Genomic DNA, 18,594 nt, shown 5'->3' on the forward strand with positions numbered 1-18,594 from the left:
CACACACACGTATATATATACAGATTGAAGAAAAGCTGTTGCACTCTAGGGACTTCTTGCAAATAAAAACCATTTATTTAGATCAAATAAAAGGTTTTTATTTGCAAGAAGTCCCTGGAGTGCAACAGCTTTTCTTCAATCTGTATATCCTTTATCTGTTAGCACAAGGGCACACAGACTTTATATATATATATATCATACAGATTCACATTCACATTCAAGAACACACCCTCACACACACAAACAAACTCACTAGGGCTCATTTATAGATGCCCTGTATATTGCAGGGGAAGCTCATTTTCTGCTGGATAATTAGTGACGAGCCCTAAGCTTAGCTTCTCAACAGCCAATCAGAGCCCACTGAGCATGTGAGTGTCACAGACACTTTCCAAGATGGTGACCCCCTGTGACAAGTTTGAAGTCCTGGATCATTGCTGCTATTGACAAGCTCAAACTTTAGCCTCGTGCAATAAGTTCACTATAGAAAATAGGCCATTTTTAGGGTTTGATTCTCCTTTAATAACACATTGAGGCTGTACAACACTCAGGGGTGATTATATCTGCCCCCAAGCTTCCCTGAAGGGCCCCTGACAAAACTGTCCCAATTAATTTTGAAATGAAAATGTAATATAAGCTTCATCATACCGAAATAAGAAACTTTCCAAATACAATCAATTATTCTGCATCATTTCTGAAATAATCAAGTTTATGTTCACTATTCCTCTCTCAGCATCTGTTTCTCTTCATTCTCTCTTCATGCAGCAGTTGGGTGTCAGATATTCACTGACAGTTACATCCAATATATCTTATAGGGGGGCTCCTTTTGCCTAGAAGATGTATTAGAGGTCACTCTATTAAACACACCAGACGTCATGTCTCTCTACATGCAGGATTTGTGCAAAAGGCAGTTATTTTGTTACATTTTGTTTGTACTGGAATCAGTTATTTGAGTGAACTCTAATTAATCTGTTAGGAGGTTGGGTGTTAGATATTAATTGACAGTTAGATCCAATATATCTTATAGGGGGCTCCTTTTGCCTAGAAGATGTATTAAAGGTCACTCTATTAAAATCAACAGACATCATGTCTCTCTACATGCAGGATTTGTGCAAAAGGCAGTTAGTTTGTTACATTTTGTTTGCACTGGAATCAGTTATTTGAGTGAGCTCTAATTCATCTTCTAGGAAAGGAACAGTCTGATTGCACATCAAGTTGTGTCAGAGAGTATATGACTACTTTAATAATCCAAATTCTGTTGCAGTGACGGTTACTAAGGAATATTTGCCAGATATAACCTGCTTGACCTGTCATCATGTAATTCTCATTCCTGAATATTAGTACTGAGAGTGGGCCCCTGGTCTAAGGTTTTTGGGTGGGCCCCTGGTGTCCCAGTCCGACACTGACCCTGCATGACCCGCTGGTCCAAACTCATATCTCCTGTAACAGCAATATCTGGTCATTGTAAAATCTCTGTAATCTATGAGGAATGGCTACAGAAATAATATTCAGGCACTGGGGATGCAGCCAGTGAATCAGAGGGAGCCCATCTTTTAATATAAATAGCTTTTAACAAACCTAATCAATGAACTAAAAGTAACCCAAAAGAGCAGGAGACTGGTTATTATCCAGATTATCAAGCTGTCTCCCTTAGTGAAATTACCTTCTCGTGATGGTAATAAAGCTGCTGCAAGAGCTGCCAACACTATTATTGTGATTAACTGGGGTTTCTTTTTTTAACTGCTTTACTGCGGACACTTTTTTTTGTATCGCTCACAGACCATTTCAGCTGATTCTACAGAATGCCAAAAAACAGCTGGTGATTGTTGATGATTTGTCAGTATGTACACAATTAAAACTGTCAATCACAGGACTGATATTAAATGGGAAGTAAAGTCTAAAATAGAATATATACTAAACATTCACCAGAAGTCTAATTAAACAAATGATTTATGCTTTCAAAGATGGCCGCAGGGGGTCATCATCTTGTAACTTTGTTTAACATCTCTACAAGACCAAGACTGTGCACATGCTCAGTTAATAATAATAAATTATAATTTATAATAATAATTTCTGACATAGAAGCCAACACAGCAAGACTGATTAATAATCAGAATATTCAGACTGCGCTGTGTCTGCGGATATGAATCTCTACACGATCACCGACTGCTCTACAGGGAAACAAACAAAGCCATCTGAAGTTTCCTATCCACAGCAGTCAGAGCAAGTAAAATGAAGGGAGAATTTCACTGCATACAGTCAGGTTTCTTATAAAAACGGTTCACATTTAATTAAAGTATATTGGAGATAGATTTCCTTTTTCATTAAAGAAAATAAAAAATGTGATTGTGTTTTTTTGCCTTTACATTCCCTTTAATCAGCAGCTTCCCGAATATGGCCACTGCCTATGCAATTTGGGGGTTGCCGATTTATTATAAGATGCTTCACATACGCTAAGCTAGTGTGCATTTCTCCTTGGGCGACAAAACATATGGATATTGTATGGACAATGATTCCTAGCCAGGGGATATGGATCTGGTGCACAGTAGATTAGTATCTGTATTCAGATAGTTTATATTTGTTGATGGATTTTAGGGATTCGGCCAAATCCTTCTGCCCTGCCCAACCGAATCCTAATTTGCATATGCAAATTAGGGGCATGGAGGGAATTGCGTGATTTGTTTGTAACAAAACAAAAAAAGTAAAAACAAATTCCCCTTCCCACACCAAAGGATTCAGATTCCGTCTGGTATTTGGCCGAATCTTTTCCGAAGGATTCTGGGGTTTGGCCAAATCCAAAATAGTGGATTCGGTGCATCCCTAATGGATTTTGCACATTCCCTCCACTAACATGGATTTGAAAGCACCCTTTTACTGACATTGATTGGATACTATAGAAATTAACTTGGTGTATGGGAGCTGAACTTGGTGGCATAACTTTGGACACTCACCCCTGCAAACATGTTTTTCCACTAAAATGCAGGTAACCCATGACATGAACAAAATCACCACCAGCAAATTTTATCTCAACAGCTCCCAGAGCACAATGAGCATGTGACATACCTAGTCAAGATTGTCAGCTCCTATGCAAAACTTTGAAGGCCTATGTATTAAATTCAGTTTATTAAAGCATTTCTACCAATAGTAATTTTTAGGGGATATCTTTTTAAAAATGCCAAAAAGAGAATTGCACACTCTATGGGAATTTTCAGTTGGGTATCCTGTGCTAATCCGGTAATGTTTGTTTTGTGACTCAAAAACAAAAACAAAAAAACATGTATTTTAGCATAAGGGGAGTTTTAACACTGATACCCAATGCTGTATGATGTAGTTTTTATTTCTAAATGACACAGTTTACACTGCAAATAATTGACGGTACAATATAAAATGTCATTCCTGAAGCAGCAAGTGTATTTAGTTGTAATATTGGTGTGTAGGTGCATCTCAGCTCATTTTGCCTGGTCATGTGATTTCAGAAAGAGCCAGCACTTTAGGATGGAACTGCTTTCTGGCAGCCTGTTGTTTCTCCTACAAATACATGAAGAGCTCATGTTGCCTTATGCCGAAGAGGAAATGTCCTTGAAATTGGGGTTTCAACAAGACAACGACCCCAAACACACCAGTAAAGGAGCAACATCTTGGTTCCAGACCAACAAGATTGACGTTATGGAGTGACCAGCCCAATCCCTGGACCTTAATCCAATAGAAAACTTGTGAAGTGACATCAAAAATGGTGTTTGTGAGGCAAAAGCAAGAAATGCAGAAGAATTGAGGAGGTTGTTGGAAGTTGGGGGACTCCGTGTAACACAGAGGTGCAGCAGTTCTCAGAAACACTGATTATTATACAACTAAATATTAGTTCAGTCATTCAAAGGAAAGCAGAAAACTATTTCAGTTGATACAGTGAATGTTTGAGTTTGTAAAGAATGCAGACGCTATATTTTTTTGGAACAGCCTAATATTTTCTTTGCTTACTGTAAAGGAATAACACATATTTCGATTTGGAATAGAATGTGCAGTGTTCCCAATGCACTTGTGTGTATATAGTGAATAAAGTTCCCCCTATTGTAAAATATAAGGATATAATAAGTCACCGAGGAGTTCCATGACTGTATAAAAGCACAAGGCCAAAGGCGGAGTTCCAGGTCATGGAACGCAGAGGTTACTTCTAATATCCTCATATTTTCCAACAAGGGGTATTTTATTATAATACACAAGTTTTAGTGAGTCATGTGACAACAATGACATCACTAATCCCCGTTTATAACTGATGACATCACTAGTCACCATTTATAAGGATATCATTTACAGGATATTTATGAGTTTTGTGTATTATAATAAAATAAAAGCTATTATTCATTGAGCTGTATTCACTTTTATCACACACTGATATTATTGGGAACACAACTGTATATAGTGAATAAAGTACCCTCTATTGTAAAATATAATTACAGTATAATTCACATGACCATATAAAGGCACAAGGCCGACTGCTTATACTGGTAACTTTAAGGATGACATCACTAAGCACTAAAAAGGATATAATTTATAGGATATTCACGGCTCTTGTGTTCTATATAAAAATACATCACATACAAAAGCCCATCTTTAAAATGCATATAATTAATTATTTCTGTGAAGTTTTTGGAGTTTTATTGAAAACATTTAATACTCCTTTAACAAATCGTAATTCTCAATATGGCCCATGAGATTCCGGCACGTATTTCTTCTGCCTTTAAAATGTCATATCGATCAATAGCAGGCTTGGTGTGAATGCCAACTAGGAGGAACTTATAAAAAATGTTATATGTTTATATCACATGGAAATCACAGCAGACTGTACCATCCTTGCTTTTAAAAAAGGGTGTTAATTGCCTATTCCTTGTTGTTCCTGGCAAACATCTAATATCAGGCCCGGATTTGTGGCAAAGCCGCATAGGCCCGGGCCTAGGGCGGCAAAAAATAGGGGCGGCATGCCGCCCAGCCGCATTATGGGGACGTTCGCGTCCCCGTTCAACTACACCAGCTGCGCCAGCGTTTTTCGCCGGCGCGCTGGGAAGGTGGGTGATAGGACCGTGCAGCCGCCTGGTCGGACCGCGCGGCCTAGGAATGAAATCCGGCGCTGTCTAATATCCAAGATGGGGGCTACCGTGACAACTTATTTCTGGGTCGATGTTACTGCATTTGGATTTGGGCCCAGTAGCAGAGTAAAGTGAATATCCAGTCCTCAGTTACAATTAATACAAATACACAAAAATATAGCTGTAGGTATAGTATAATTTTCCCCAGAGGGTTACAAGAAACAATTCACTAAGTTACAATGGTCGGCTGTACCACAATAGGCCCAGGAGACAAATTGTTAGGCCCTTTGGGCACGTTCTCCTTAAGATGAGTTCATGATCTAGTGATATTGACAATATTAGTTGACATATTAATGTAAATACTTTAGATAAAGGTTGTTGTGTTGCTTTTTAATGAGAGCATGATGACTGCATACTTGTATTCTCCCACTTCGCTACATCTTGTTCTTGTTTTGTCTGGCTTTGAAGAAGCAGATACTTCTTTCCTGACCGACCACCTCCACCACAAGAAAACTACATTCAGAAATGGCTGTTGACCATTAGGCTGATGAATTATATATGTATTAGAACTCGCTCAAATAACTGATTCCAGTACAAACAAAATGTAACAAAATAACTGCCTTTTGCACAAATCCTGCATGTAGAGAGACATGATGTCTGGTGAGTTTAATAGAGTGAGCTCTAATACATCTTCTAGGCAAAAGGAGCCCCCCTATAAGATATATTGGATCTAACTGTCAGTGAATATCTGACACCCAACTGCTGCATGAAGAGAGAATGAAGAGAAACAGATGCTGAGAGAGGAATAGTGAAGATAAACTTGATTATTTCAGAAACAAAGCAGAATTTTTATTGATTATATTTAGTAAACCTATTTCAGTATGCTGAAGCTTATATTAAATTTTCATTTTCACGATAGTTCCCCTTTGAAACAAAGATGAAATTGTATTTATCCCAACTATTTTCCAAGATGGTGGAGCCCTAAGCAATTACCTCTGCTGCCTGCCCCTAGCTCCAGCCCTGCTGTGTGCATAATAAACTGAGGCCATCAGGGAATTAGAGCGGAAGCTCCAATAAACAAAAAGCAGAAATATGATAAAGGTACGTAGAATAGCATTATAAATAGATTTAATAAATGCAGCTCACCCTAAATGTCCCTTTCAAAGCTACTTTCAGTGTTCAGTTTGTGTATCCTTTTGTGCCATTTACTGGTTTAAATCCATTATTTGGCTGCACAGAAGAGGAAAAGTAAAACAGTCAAGAAATGGCTTCCTGAGACTTAGGGCACAGACACGCGTGGAGATTTGGGGAGATTTAGTCGCCCGGCGACAAATCGCCTCTTCTTCGGGCGACTAATCTCCCCGAACTGCCTTCCTGCCAGCTACAATGTACAGTAAATCGCCGGTGGGATGGCACTTTGGGCGCTTCGTTTTCCGATGTCGCCCGAAGTTGCCTCACAAGGAAACTTCGGGCAACTTCGGAAAATGAAGTGCTTTGAGTGCCATCCCGCCGGTGATTTCGATTCTAGCCGATTCTAGGCAGTTCTTGGAGATCTCCCCAAATCTCCACGTGTGTCTCTGCCCTAAAAGGCTCATGAGGATAAGGATAAATATGTAAATCGGTTGGTTTTTCTGGCAGGAGTTTTCTTCAACAAAAGAAGAGAAAATGATTTTCCTGTAATTAGCATCATTTTCTTCTCCTGGCATTTCTCCCAGGCAGCAAACAGGAAAATAGGGATTTGCTCACTTTATATGGTCAGAAAAATAGTTTTTAATATACATTCCTGACCTATTCTAATCACTTTGGTAATTCATAACCATGCAGATAAAATCTAAATCTTAGGCAACAAAGCCTTGTAGGGTTTTTGATCTTAGCTCCATGTACTATGTGTATAGGTTGGTTAGTGGATTGGGTAGACTTGAGGTCTGATCTGCTGATGCACCATATTTGTCACTCTATGATTCATTGGCAGATGAGAAAGTAAAGAAGATCCGCAGCTCCTTTTCACTGTTCTAATTGTTTCAGCTGTCAGCATGAATGAATGGAACAATAGAAAATCAGCCATGCAATATATGATCCAGGGTTGAGTATACTCACCTTTCCTCAGTGATTGAGTTCTAGATATCCACATCTTCTGAATGAATCACAACTGTTTATCCTGCAGCTGCAGCCAAAGTTGGTTCTGCCAAGTAGATTTCAGACGCCCCCCTAAGCTTAGCTTCTCAACAGCAGCCCAGAGCAAACTGAGCATGTGCAGTGTCACGGACACCAAAAAGGTAGCTTAATGAAACTTAAAGGAGAACTAAAGCTTAACTAAAGAAGTAGGTAGAAATGTTGTACATGATGTTTTGTGCTTCTGTACCAGCCCAAGGCAACCACAGCCCTTTAGCAGTAAAGATCTGTGTCTCCAAAGATGCCCCAGTAGCTCCCCATCTTCTTTTCTGCTGATTCATTGATTCACATGCTCTGTGCTGCTGTCACTTACTGAGCTTAGGGACCCACTCACAATATACAGTACACATAGAATAGAAATGTCACAATATAAGGCTGATTAGTAATTAATACACATAATTACTACATGGCAGCACAGAAACCAGTGCAATTAGCATCAGCATTGAATAATCAGCAAACCTGTAGCATCAGCTTATATTACAGCCAGGGAAGCTCATTTTCTGCTGGATAATTAGTGACGAGCCCTAAGCTTAGCTTCTCAACAGCCAATCAGAGCCCACTGAGCATGTGAGTGTCACAGACACTTTCCAAGATGGTGACCCCCTGTGACAAGTTTGAAGTCCTGGATCATTGCTGCTATTGACAAGCTCAAACTTTAGCCTCCTGCAATAAGTTCACTATATAAAATGTGACATTTTTAGCTATATTCATTTTAAAGGGTTTAGTTCTCCTTAAAGAAGAGGGAAATATCTATGTATGCCCCTGTCTCAGGCTAAAGCGCTTGTCATGCAGGGGTTTTAATGGAAAGAAAATGACAATATCTATCTTCTCTTACCAGAATTGCTTTGAACAATCAAGTAGCCGAGATGAAATGTCAATAAACCATTCTTTGTTTGCCCTGTTCTGTGTGGTTCAGAAAATGTATTATTAAAAAATAAATAAGCAGAACACATTCTCATGTAACAGGTATTTATCAGGCTGCTGTTGAACACAAGTGTATATTGCCCTTTTAAAGTGAACATATACAGTAGCTAAAATAGGAGAAGAAAATGATTTGTGACATGAAAAAGCCTATTGAATGCATGTGATTCTGTCTACATAACAAAAAATATTCTGAGCTAGTAATAGGGGAGAGACTATGGAAACAACTGAATGTATTTGACTACAAATTAAGATTACATATGGCTTAAAATAGATACACACACACACACACACACACACACACACACACACACACACACACACACACACACACACACACACACACACACACACACACACACACACACACACACACACACACACACACACACACACACACACACACACACACACACACACACACACACACACACACACACACACACATTTTATAAATAACAATATGTAATATATGTAATCTTCATTACCCAGATGAGGCCATGTACTTTATCTGTGATCCAGTAATCCATGATTGGGATGCTTTAATAAAATGTCTTGGCCATTCCATGTGATAAATATTTTAAAGGAGAATTCAACCCCAACGTTAAAAAACCCCTACCCCCCTACCATACATAGGCCCCCTTCCCTTCTCCCCCAGCCTCAGTGTTACCCTGGGCAAATGCCCCTTTACTTAACCCCTCTGAGTTCATGGGCACCATCTTCAGCCGCTCCGTTATCTTCAAAATGAGGCCGTCACTTCTGCAATTTCCGTGAGTTTCGGCGCATGCACAGTTATCGTGAAACAGAAAATTGCTCCAACTGTGCGTGCGCCACCACGCCGGTCTCATTCCAAAGATTACAGAAGAGAAGAAGATGGCGCCCGTGAACTCCGATGCCTGAATCTGCACCGAGGGGTAAGTAAAACGTTAGGGCCATTTGCCTGGGGTAACACTTAGGCTGGGGGTAGGCTTAGAGTAGGGGTTTTTTAACGTTAGGGTTGAATTCTCCTTTAAAGGGGACATAAATCCTCCATAGTACTATCCTTTTGCCCCTTAAGCTTTCCAAAGCAGGAGGCCAAACTTAAATAGAAATCCAAAAGGATGAAAATCATAGTTACCTGCACTACAGGGGGCATCTTGGTGTTAAACATTGTGACTGCATAATTTTGTTTGCCAATATTACACTTTAAAGGAGAAGGAAAGTGTTGTTGCACTTGGGGTGCCAAAAGTTATGCACCTCCAAGTTATTCTATTTACTCACCCGACACCCCCATGCTCAGGGTTCTTGAGCACCACAGAGCGATTGTCTTCCTGCTTCTTCTGTCTTTTTGCGAATGCACATGCTCAGTTGAGCGAAAAGTTGAACTTGAAGTTGACTATTGCGTTCTACTGCACATGCATCTGCCCAGGGAAAATGTAAAAGAGAAGAAGTGAAGAAGATGATCGATCCGTGATGCTCGCTGGAAGAACCCCAGGCTGGTGTAGGTTTCTGCTGGCCCTGGGATTTCAGGTAAGTAAATTAGGGATGAACCCGAATCCAGGATTCGGTTCGGGATTTGGGCTTTTTAAGCAGGATTCGGGTTCGGCCGAATCCTTCGGCCAGCCCAAACCGAATCCTAATTTGCATATGAAATTGTGTGACTTTTTGCCACAAAACAAGAAAGTAAATATGTTTTCCCCTTCCCACCCCTAATTTGCATATGCAAATCAGGGTTCGGATTCGGTTCGGTATTCGGCCGAATCTTTCAAGAAGGATTCAGGGGTTTGGCTGAATCCAAAATAGTGGATTCGGTGCATCCCTAAAGTAAATATAATAACTTGGGGGTGCCTAACATTTGGCACCCCAAGTGTAAATTGCATTCCTTCTCCTTTAAGGACACCATAGTGCTGTTTATGTATTTTGTGCTCGAAAGAGCAGGAACCTGTACAGCCTTTGGATACCTTTTTAACAGGAGGAAACTCCTATATTAAATAGGTTGCTGGTCCTGGAGAGCTGATGGGAACATTCATCCTACAGCATATATGCTCTAAGGATCCATTCTTGATCTTGCAAGACCGCAGCTCCCAACATTATGTAATACAGTGAAACCTCATCCCCTGATTTTAAGTTTTCCATCATTTTACATTGTGGTTTTCTGGTCCCACCTATATATTATGCATAATACAATTCCCTGATTTTCCATTTTGCCGGATTTTACACCAATTTTTTCTGGTCCCCTGAAAAACGTATAATGGGGGTTCTACTGTAGGTGGGAGTTGTAGTAAAGCCACAAAACACAGACATAAATTTGATCGCCATTAAAATGGCAACCCAGCATAAATCATTATTGATGGTGCTCAGAATTATGCAAACACTAGGCCAGGTAATAATATATTTGATACATCATTGTGCCTAAAAATATTTGAATCTACAGTGAGATCTTGAGCTGGTGATCAGTAGACCACAACCGTACAGTAGTGCCCACAGACCAATCATTATTCAGATTTACAAATATCTGACTTTGGTGACTAGTGTTGTCTATTTAATGCTAGCAACATGTGCAGTTGCTTATCCAGTATAATGAATTAACAAGTTATCAGTGGATCAGTATTGGTAGGATAACGTTAGTAAATGGAGACCACCACACTGATGATGCCTGACCTGTACAGGGGAGGAAGCCACTGGACTCAGTAAACCTTGTGCCAATTAATTAAGGTGGAAAGAATAAAGTCTCTATTACTGTAATATTCTGGAAAACGTTATATACTTTGCAGTGCTTGTTCTCTTTAAAATATCTCATTTCACAAAGTGCTTCATGTATGGAAACACGTTTGCATAAACATGATAAATGGAGCAGCTACTGATATTATAATGATAATTAAATGTAAACCCTTGTCTATACAGCAGAGTGAAGCATTTTCCTGCTTTAATAATTTAAGTTCATACCATAGTAATAATCAGTGTTAAAACAACCATTTTCATTTGTTGAAATTGTTAAAAATAAGAAATAAAAGCTTATCTTTCACAGCATGGCACTCTAGATTTCATGTTCTGAGCTCATATTTAACACTTAGGGGCCGATTCACTAAATTCGAGTGAAGGATTCGAAGTAAAAAAACTTCGAATTTCGAAGTATTTTTTGGGCTACTTCGACCATCGAATGGGCTACTTCGACCTTCGACCTTCGACTTCAAATCGAAGGATTCAAACTAAAAATCGTTCGACTATTCGACCATTCGATAGTCGAAGTACTGTCTCTTTAAAAAAAACTTCGACCCCCTACTTCGGCAGCTACAAGCTACCGAAGTCAATGTTAGCCTATGGGGAAGGTCCCCATAGGCTTTCCTAAGTTTTTTTGATCGAAGGATATTCCTTTGATCGTTGGATTTAAATCCTTCGAATCGTTCGATTCGAAGGATTTAATCGTTCGATCGAAGGAATAATCCTTCGATCGTACGATCGCACTATTTGCGCTAAATCCTTCGACTTCGATATTCGAAGGATTTCAATTCCCAGTCGAATATCGAGGGTTAATTAACCCTCGATATTCGACCCTTAGTGAATCAGCCCCTTCAATTTTTTTTCCTTTCCACAATGACGTTGACACCTTCTGTAATTACCCACTATTTTACTCAGCAGCTTTCTGTACAAAGAACGTTCACCGACAGTTTGTTCAGCCAAAACACCTGCATGTTTTCCTGCTGGCATATTTATATGCAGCAATTTGTATTCCCATTCAAATCCGCCATCATGTTTCCCTAAAATTCAGGAAAGCGCAATCCAGTGAAACTGTGTCAAATTCTGCAAATCTGTTTAAACATAAAAAGAAACAAACATCAGATCAGTGAAGATGATTTTATATATATAAAATAGAGTCATTGATTATTTTGTTATTTTGTTAAAGGGCTTTTCACGTTGAGTTAACTTTTAGTATGATGTAGAGAGTGATATTCTGAGATAATTTGCAATTGGGTTTCATATTTTATTATGTGCATAAGTTATTTAGCTTTTTATTCACCAGTTTGCAGTTTCAGCAATCTAGTTGCTAGGGTCCAAATTCCCCTAGCAACCATACACTGATTTGAATAAGAGCTGGAAAATGAATAGCAGAGGACCTGAATAGAAAGATGAGTAATAAAAAGTAGCAATAACAATACTTTTGTAGCCTTACAGAGCATTTGTTTTTGATGGGGTCCATGACCTCATCTGAAAGCTGAAAAGAATCAGAAGAAGAAGGAAAATAATTCAAAAATTGTAAAAAATTAATAATGACAACCAAACAAAATGTTGCTTAGAATTGCCCATTCTATAACATAGTAAAAGTTAACTTAACGGTGAACCACCGTTTTAATAAAAAGGAGTAAATGTTGAAAATTAACACGTGTAATCCTTACAGGTTTAGGACTAGTTATCCAGAATGCTGGGGACCTGGATTTTCTGGATAACAGATTTTTCTGTAATTTGGATCTTCATACCTTAAGTCTACTTGAAAATCATATAAACATTAAATAAACCCAATAGGCTGGTTTTGCTTTCAATAAGGATTAATTATATCTAAGTTTGGATCAATTACAAGCTACTGTTTTATTATTACAGCGAAAAAGGTAATCATTTTATACAAATGTGATTTTCTGGATAACAGATTTTTCTGTAATTTGGATCTTCATACCTTAAGTCTACTTGAAAATCATATAAACATTGATTAAACCCAATAGGCTGGTTTTGCTTTCAATAAGGATTAATTATATCTAAGTTTGGATCAATTACAAGCTACTGTTTTATTATTACAGCGAAAAAGGTAATAATTTTTTACAAATGTGATTATTTGGATAAAATGGAGTCTATAGGAGATGGCCTTTCCATATTTTGGAGCTTTTTGGATAGCAGGTTTCCGGATAACAGATCCCATACCTGTATTTATAACCACAGCACTAACCAAAAATGGTTACATTTCATTTTATATCATTATTTATGTCATTTTACATCAGTACACTGAAGCACAAACATTCCCTTCTGATAAAGACCAAATAAATAGTGACAGCCCAGTGTGATGGAGGTTTCTGTAGCCAAGTTAAATAGGAATGTTGGCAATATAACTATAATTTTCTTTGCAGTTTATATCAGTACTTATTATCATTACTGAGATAAAAATTGTTTTGGTCATAACCAAGCTAAATGGTCTATCCATTATTATTTAAAATAGGAGATTTACCTTTGGAGCACCATGAAGTATTGTGATTAGTTAGAGAAATCTATTCACTATGCCCAAGATTTTTAACTATTGATGCTCCTTAATTTTCTTTGTCCTTTAATGTTAGCTGATTACACACATTCCAGATATATAATAAAAAGGATATTGTGTGTTTATGTTCTGGCTGAGCCAGTACATAAACGTAACATAAGAGAAACTATAGTAAAGTAACAAAGAGAATATATAAATATAATATATTAGCCTTACATTTCACATAGTGGGTAGTTCCCATCACAGAACAGGATCACTCCTCATCTCCAGACTCATCCTTTCCTTTACTTTTCCGTCTTACAAACAAACCCATTATTAATTCTTTGAAACTTTTGTTCCCAGTCATCTGACCCGCGGCACCGGCACTCTTTGGACGAGGAAGGCCCTATGGACAGATTGTGTAAATAACAGAAATAATTATAGTTTACATCCAAATGCTCAAATGCATTTCCTAGAAATATAACTATATTACTCCAGTGCTTTTTTTGCACAGTGTTTTGCATATACAAAATAATAAATTACAAAGTTTCCACATGTCAACATCTACTTAATATGAACAATCTTATAACATTTTTATAAAAATTATATATAATATACAGTTGTGTTCAGAATAATAGCAGTCCGACATCACTAACCGGATCGATCACTGTTTTTGGTAGAAATTATAATTCTACATGGCAAATAATTTACTAGTAGGTGTAGTAGAGTTATTGAAAAGCAACAGACCCAACAGACATGACTCACTGCTGGATTCATTAATTGAGGCTGGTTCTAAATAATAGCAGTGGGGATTCAATTACGGCCCTTATTTAAAGAAAGAGCAAATATTGTGCATGCTGGTTATAGTGCATTTCTCTCTGAAAATCTGAGTTAAATGGCTCGTTCCAGACATTGTTCAAAAGAACAGCGTACTTTTATTAAAAAGTTCATTGGAGAGGGAAAAACATAAAGAAGTCTGCTCAGCTAAAATGATCCCAGGTATCGTCAGAACATAATAAGTCCATTATGATGTTAAAAGGGGTTCTGAACCAAAAACAAAAATTAGGTTGGGGTAAACATCTAGTGCTGCAGTATATTTATGGCTCTTGCGTAAAATATATAAATTAGGCAGTAGATGAAAGCCTATGGCACATGTTGCATTGTGTCTGCTATAAAGTTTAAACATTCCCCATCCACTCCACATCTCCATCGACTAAAATCCACCTGTCAGTGTGCACATGGAGCAGATTTTGGCTGGAAAATGTACACAAGTGTTTTCAGGCCAAGATCTGTTAAGTGTGCATACTGACAGGCCCATTCCAATTCTGTTAATGCACACAGATACAGAGTTGTTGCATTGGAAAAGTTATTTTATACATAGGAACAGACATACTCCCAGTTTGAAGCCTAAAATTATAATAATATAATCAGGACATTTAAATGTTACCGCAAAGCTTTTTTCAAATTCATCACTCATTCTTCTTAACTCTCTTCCATATTTTGTAGCGATCATGGAAGACGGAGCAGAACGAGAACGGGAACGAAAAGGGTGGAGCTCGCTCACTTTGTCTGTCTCGCTGTGGTCTGTAGCAGACTCAATGCGTAAACGTGGTTCCTTACCTGTAGTAGAGGTAGCATTATTGATTATTTATTTACACTATAGTTATCACTGATACATGTACACCACATTTTCCAGAGATTGTTCGTCATTCCCATTAGTTTCCTCGTGAGGCACCGAAGTGCACCGATTGCCATCCTGCCAGTGATTTACATTCTAGCCGGCGGGAAGGCAGTTCTGGGTGATTAGTCGCCCGAAGAAGAGGAGATTTGTCGCTGGGTGACTAATTTGCCTGAATCTGAGCGTCTGTCTCTGCCCTTAAGGGGTTTATTTATCAAAAATACTCTGCCCAAATCCGCACAGATTTTCCCCCTTATTTATCAATAAATTTCCAGTGTGGGAAAAAACTCCATAAAATTGTCAAAACATTTGAATCATACTAATTTTTCAGATTTGACTCCTGAAAACTCAGATTTTTTCGGATTATCGCCCAAAAACCACAAAATATTCGGATTACTGCACGAAACCCAGTGCTGATCAGGATCAGGATCTTTTGGAGTCCCAATGACTTCTACATGAACTTAGCAGGTCTGACTTGGAGTACTTTTTTATTCGGACCCTCTGTGTTTAATAAATTCCTGAAACATTTGAGGGTTTGTTTCCCCACTATAAATTCGGATTTTATCGTAAAAAAAAAAACCCTCAAAACTTTTTCTCAATTTTACGTGTTTTTTGCAATCAGACTTTAATAAATAACCCCCTTAATGTTATGGATGTCACAGTGATTGGGAAGAAAAATGCAATATATAGTGAATAAAGTACCCCCTCTTCTAAAATATAAGGATACTATAAGTTACCGAGGAGTTTCATGACCAAATAAAAACACGAGGCCGAAGGAACTCCGAGGTAACATCTAATATCCTCATATTTTACAACTGGGGGTACTTTATTATAATACACAAATTTCAGTGAGTCATGTGACAGAAATGACATCACATCATTTATAACCGATGACATGAGAACTCACCGTTTATAAGGATATAATTCACAAGATATTCATGGCTTTTGTGAATAATATACATATTCTTGGCAGAAAATCACCTGGGTGTCTTCGTAGGTTAGGTGAACTCTTAGCTACAGGTTGTTCAAAACCTGCCCCACGAGCGGGATCCACAAAAGAAAAAGGTACTCCCTGTTCTTCATTCTTAAACTCCTCTAACTTGAAAACTGCTGAAGGGGATGAGTCTGCCATCTAAGAGAGAAGAGTACAATGTAAAAAGCAGTTCAGGTTACACGTACACATATACGTCTAATTTCTACCTAACTACCTTATATACTCGAGTATAAGCCGTCCCGAGTATAAGCCGAGGTACCTAATTTTACCTCCAAAAACTGGGAAAGCTTATTGACTCGAGTATAAGCGGAGCGCTGGCTACTATTCTAAGGCGCCGGCGAATATTCTTAGGCGCCGGCGACCGTTTTTCAGCATATTTTGGGGGCTGAAAAACTCGGCTTATACTCGAGTATATACGGTAAACCTGAGCTGTTTAAATTGACATCATAAAAGCATCCTCCCTCTCACAGGTTTTCATTTTTTGTTAGTTACAAACTGCCTGGCAATTTTTCACTATATAGGGTATAATGTCATAAATGGTGCATTGTTTGTTTGTTCACTATTTTTCTTCACTACTTATGGAAAGCAAAAACAGGCCCATTGGGTTTATTTAATGTTTACATTATTAATTAGAACAAATTATTATATTATAACAGGCAAAGTACGAAGATGCAAATTATGGAAAGACCCCTTATCTGGAAAACCCGAGCATTGTGGATATCAGAACAATGGTTTAACGACACCGTGAGAATGTTCGCAACTTGTTGTCAGCTGGATATAGTGTGTCGTAGTGTGCGTGGGACCTTTAACTAGAATATCGCATTTCTGTGGAAAGAAGGATTCTGCCATGTGTTGAAGCTGTACGAGGAAACGCTGGTTTCATTGGTGTGTGCGGAGGATTATGAAAAGCTGAAAGGAGCTCCCTCTGGTGCTGGGCCGGCAGCCCTACTTTTTCTCTTCTGACTCTTGCAGCTCCACTTGTTTAATGGGACACTAACAGGCGACGGCTGTAATGAAACAGGGAAACACTTGTGAGAGCTGAAGAAACATCCAGCAACTCAGGGCTTCCCAGTTCATAGATGTCACACAGACTTATAGATAAACAGCTGCTTATAGAGATCCCAGTGACCCTTTACTGGCCAGGCAGTCAGGTTACACAACTCTTGGTTCAGAAGGAAACCTGCTTCTACTCTCACTGCAGATCCTTAACAAGATGGCTGCCGGTGCCTTGTACATGAACATACACCATTCAGGGAACGGACAGAAGCAACTCCCAGTAAACTTCTCACTTCATACAGATAAACGTCTCTCCAGCAGACCGTATATCTCCCAGCATTCCTCTTCTCTCCGCTCCCTTCTTTTGCTTCCTCTTCCTGTTTTTTGACTGTGTGGGCGGCACCCTTTGAGTCCTGCCCTGGTGATTGGCTGAAGAATTCCCTCCATGCTGCAAAGCTGAAAGATGAACTGTTTTTTATGCAAACAGAGCCCAGCAGTCTTATTTCTTCTTGGAAAAGATGTTTCCAAGAAAGATCGTTGGTTTCAATACACACGTGTAGAGCTGAATGGTCAGATATACATATAGAAACAATACAATTCTACCTGTATCTGATGATTCAGCATTAACAATGGCCGATTTTAGGGTCCCTCCCGACCTGCCAGGGCCGGGGCCGGCATTACAAATTTACCGGCAATGTAGCTGCCGGTAATTTGTAATACCTACAACAAAAGCCCTTGGCCCTCCAGCAGAAACTTACCCCTCATTCGTCTTCTGCCCCTCTTGCGATGGGGCCCCGCCCCTTTCGCATCATGTTGCATGTGGCTCTGCCCCTTTTTACATCACAGCCCGCCCATTTACCCGTGGCCCACCCCTTTTTACGTCACGGCGTTACCGCCCCCCATCACTGGCCGGTAAATTTTTTTTAAAAAGTTGGCAACCCTAGTCCCTTCAAAGGCACCCGATCGAAATTTTCCTTCCAGCTGATATCCGAGTCTTCTGCCGATATCGTTGAGCTCGTTTCCCACCATACACACATCGAATATTGTACGAAAATTGTTTAGTACAATATTATCTGCGCGTCTTAAGCTCACAACAGTCTGAACGTGTAATATGCAGTAGGTTGCGCAGACTCATTTTCTCCTGAGCCCTATGGGTTTATCGTCGTCGACACCCAGACCTCACCCACTTAAAGCATTCACCAATCAATTTGCAATTAAAATTACAGGTGTCTGCAAATATTAGTAGCATACACATATTTTTACGCATTCCTCTGCAGACTTAAGTGCAACCAGAAAAACTGGAAAACAAAGTTGCCCTAGAAACGAACTAAGGAATTGTTTAGGACAGTTGGTGCTAGTATACAGTATGAATATGGAGCAGGTAGTCTGTTTGGGGATCTCTAGTAACATAATTCATTTTAAAGGAGAAGAAAAATCGGTGCCAAATGTTGGGCATCCCCAAGTGATTGTACTGAAACCCCGGGCTGGTGCTCCTATCAGCAGAAAACTGCACGGGGTTATACCAGTGAGCACCACGGAATGATCCTCTTCCATC

General features: G+C 39.1%; 1 protein-coding gene across 4 annotated transcripts; it reads right to left on the bottom strand.

Annotated features, from left to right (window-relative positions):
- Window positions 1–11,735: 11,735 nt before the first annotated feature.
- LOC108715151 (bcl2-associated agonist of cell death-like) lies at window positions 11,736–17,501 on the bottom strand. 4 transcript variants are annotated; one of them, XM_041560768.1, is made up of 5 exons: window positions 17,340–17,501; window positions 16,031–16,181; window positions 14,819–14,991; window positions 13,609–13,777; window positions 11,736–11,959 (listed from the first exon to the last, which is right to left on the bottom strand). In XM_041560768.1, exons 1-4 carry the CDS (start codon window positions 17,484–17,486, stop codon window positions 13,646–13,648), a joined length of 603 nt encoding a protein of 200 aa, XP_041416702.1. In that variant the 5' UTR covers window positions 17,487–17,501; the 3' UTR covers window positions 11,736–11,959; window positions 13,609–13,645. The 4 variants fall into 4 exon arrangements, with proteins under 4 accessions (XP_041416702.1, XP_018115531.1, XP_041416703.1 ...); XM_018260042.2 differs by having other exon boundaries at window positions 17,333–17,426; XM_041560769.1 differs by having other exon boundaries at window positions 16,787–17,403.
- Window positions 17,502–18,594: the final 1,093 nt, after the last annotated feature.

This window comes from Xenopus laevis, chromosome 4S (assembly GCF_017654675.1).
Source record: "Xenopus laevis strain J_2021 chromosome 4S, Xenopus_laevis_v10.1, whole genome shotgun sequence".
Lineage (NCBI taxonomy): Eukaryota > Metazoa > Chordata > Amphibia > Anura > Pipidae > Xenopus > Xenopus laevis.

Excerpts from the sequence above, each read along its gene's own strand:
- LOC108715151 (XM_041560768.1), bottom strand. The coding sequence starts at position 17,486 with ATGGAGGGAATTCTTCAGCCAATCACCAGGGCAGGACTCAAAGGGTGC. Across the intron at positions 16,182-17,339 it reads TGCTGGAGAGACGTTTATCT|ATGGCAGACTCATCCCCTTC; the intron begins GTATGAAGTGAG and ends CTTCTCTCTTAG. Across the intron at positions 14,992-16,030 it reads TAACCTACGAAGACACCCAG|GTAAGGAACCACGTTTACGC; the intron begins GTGATTTTCTGC and ends CCTCTACTACAG.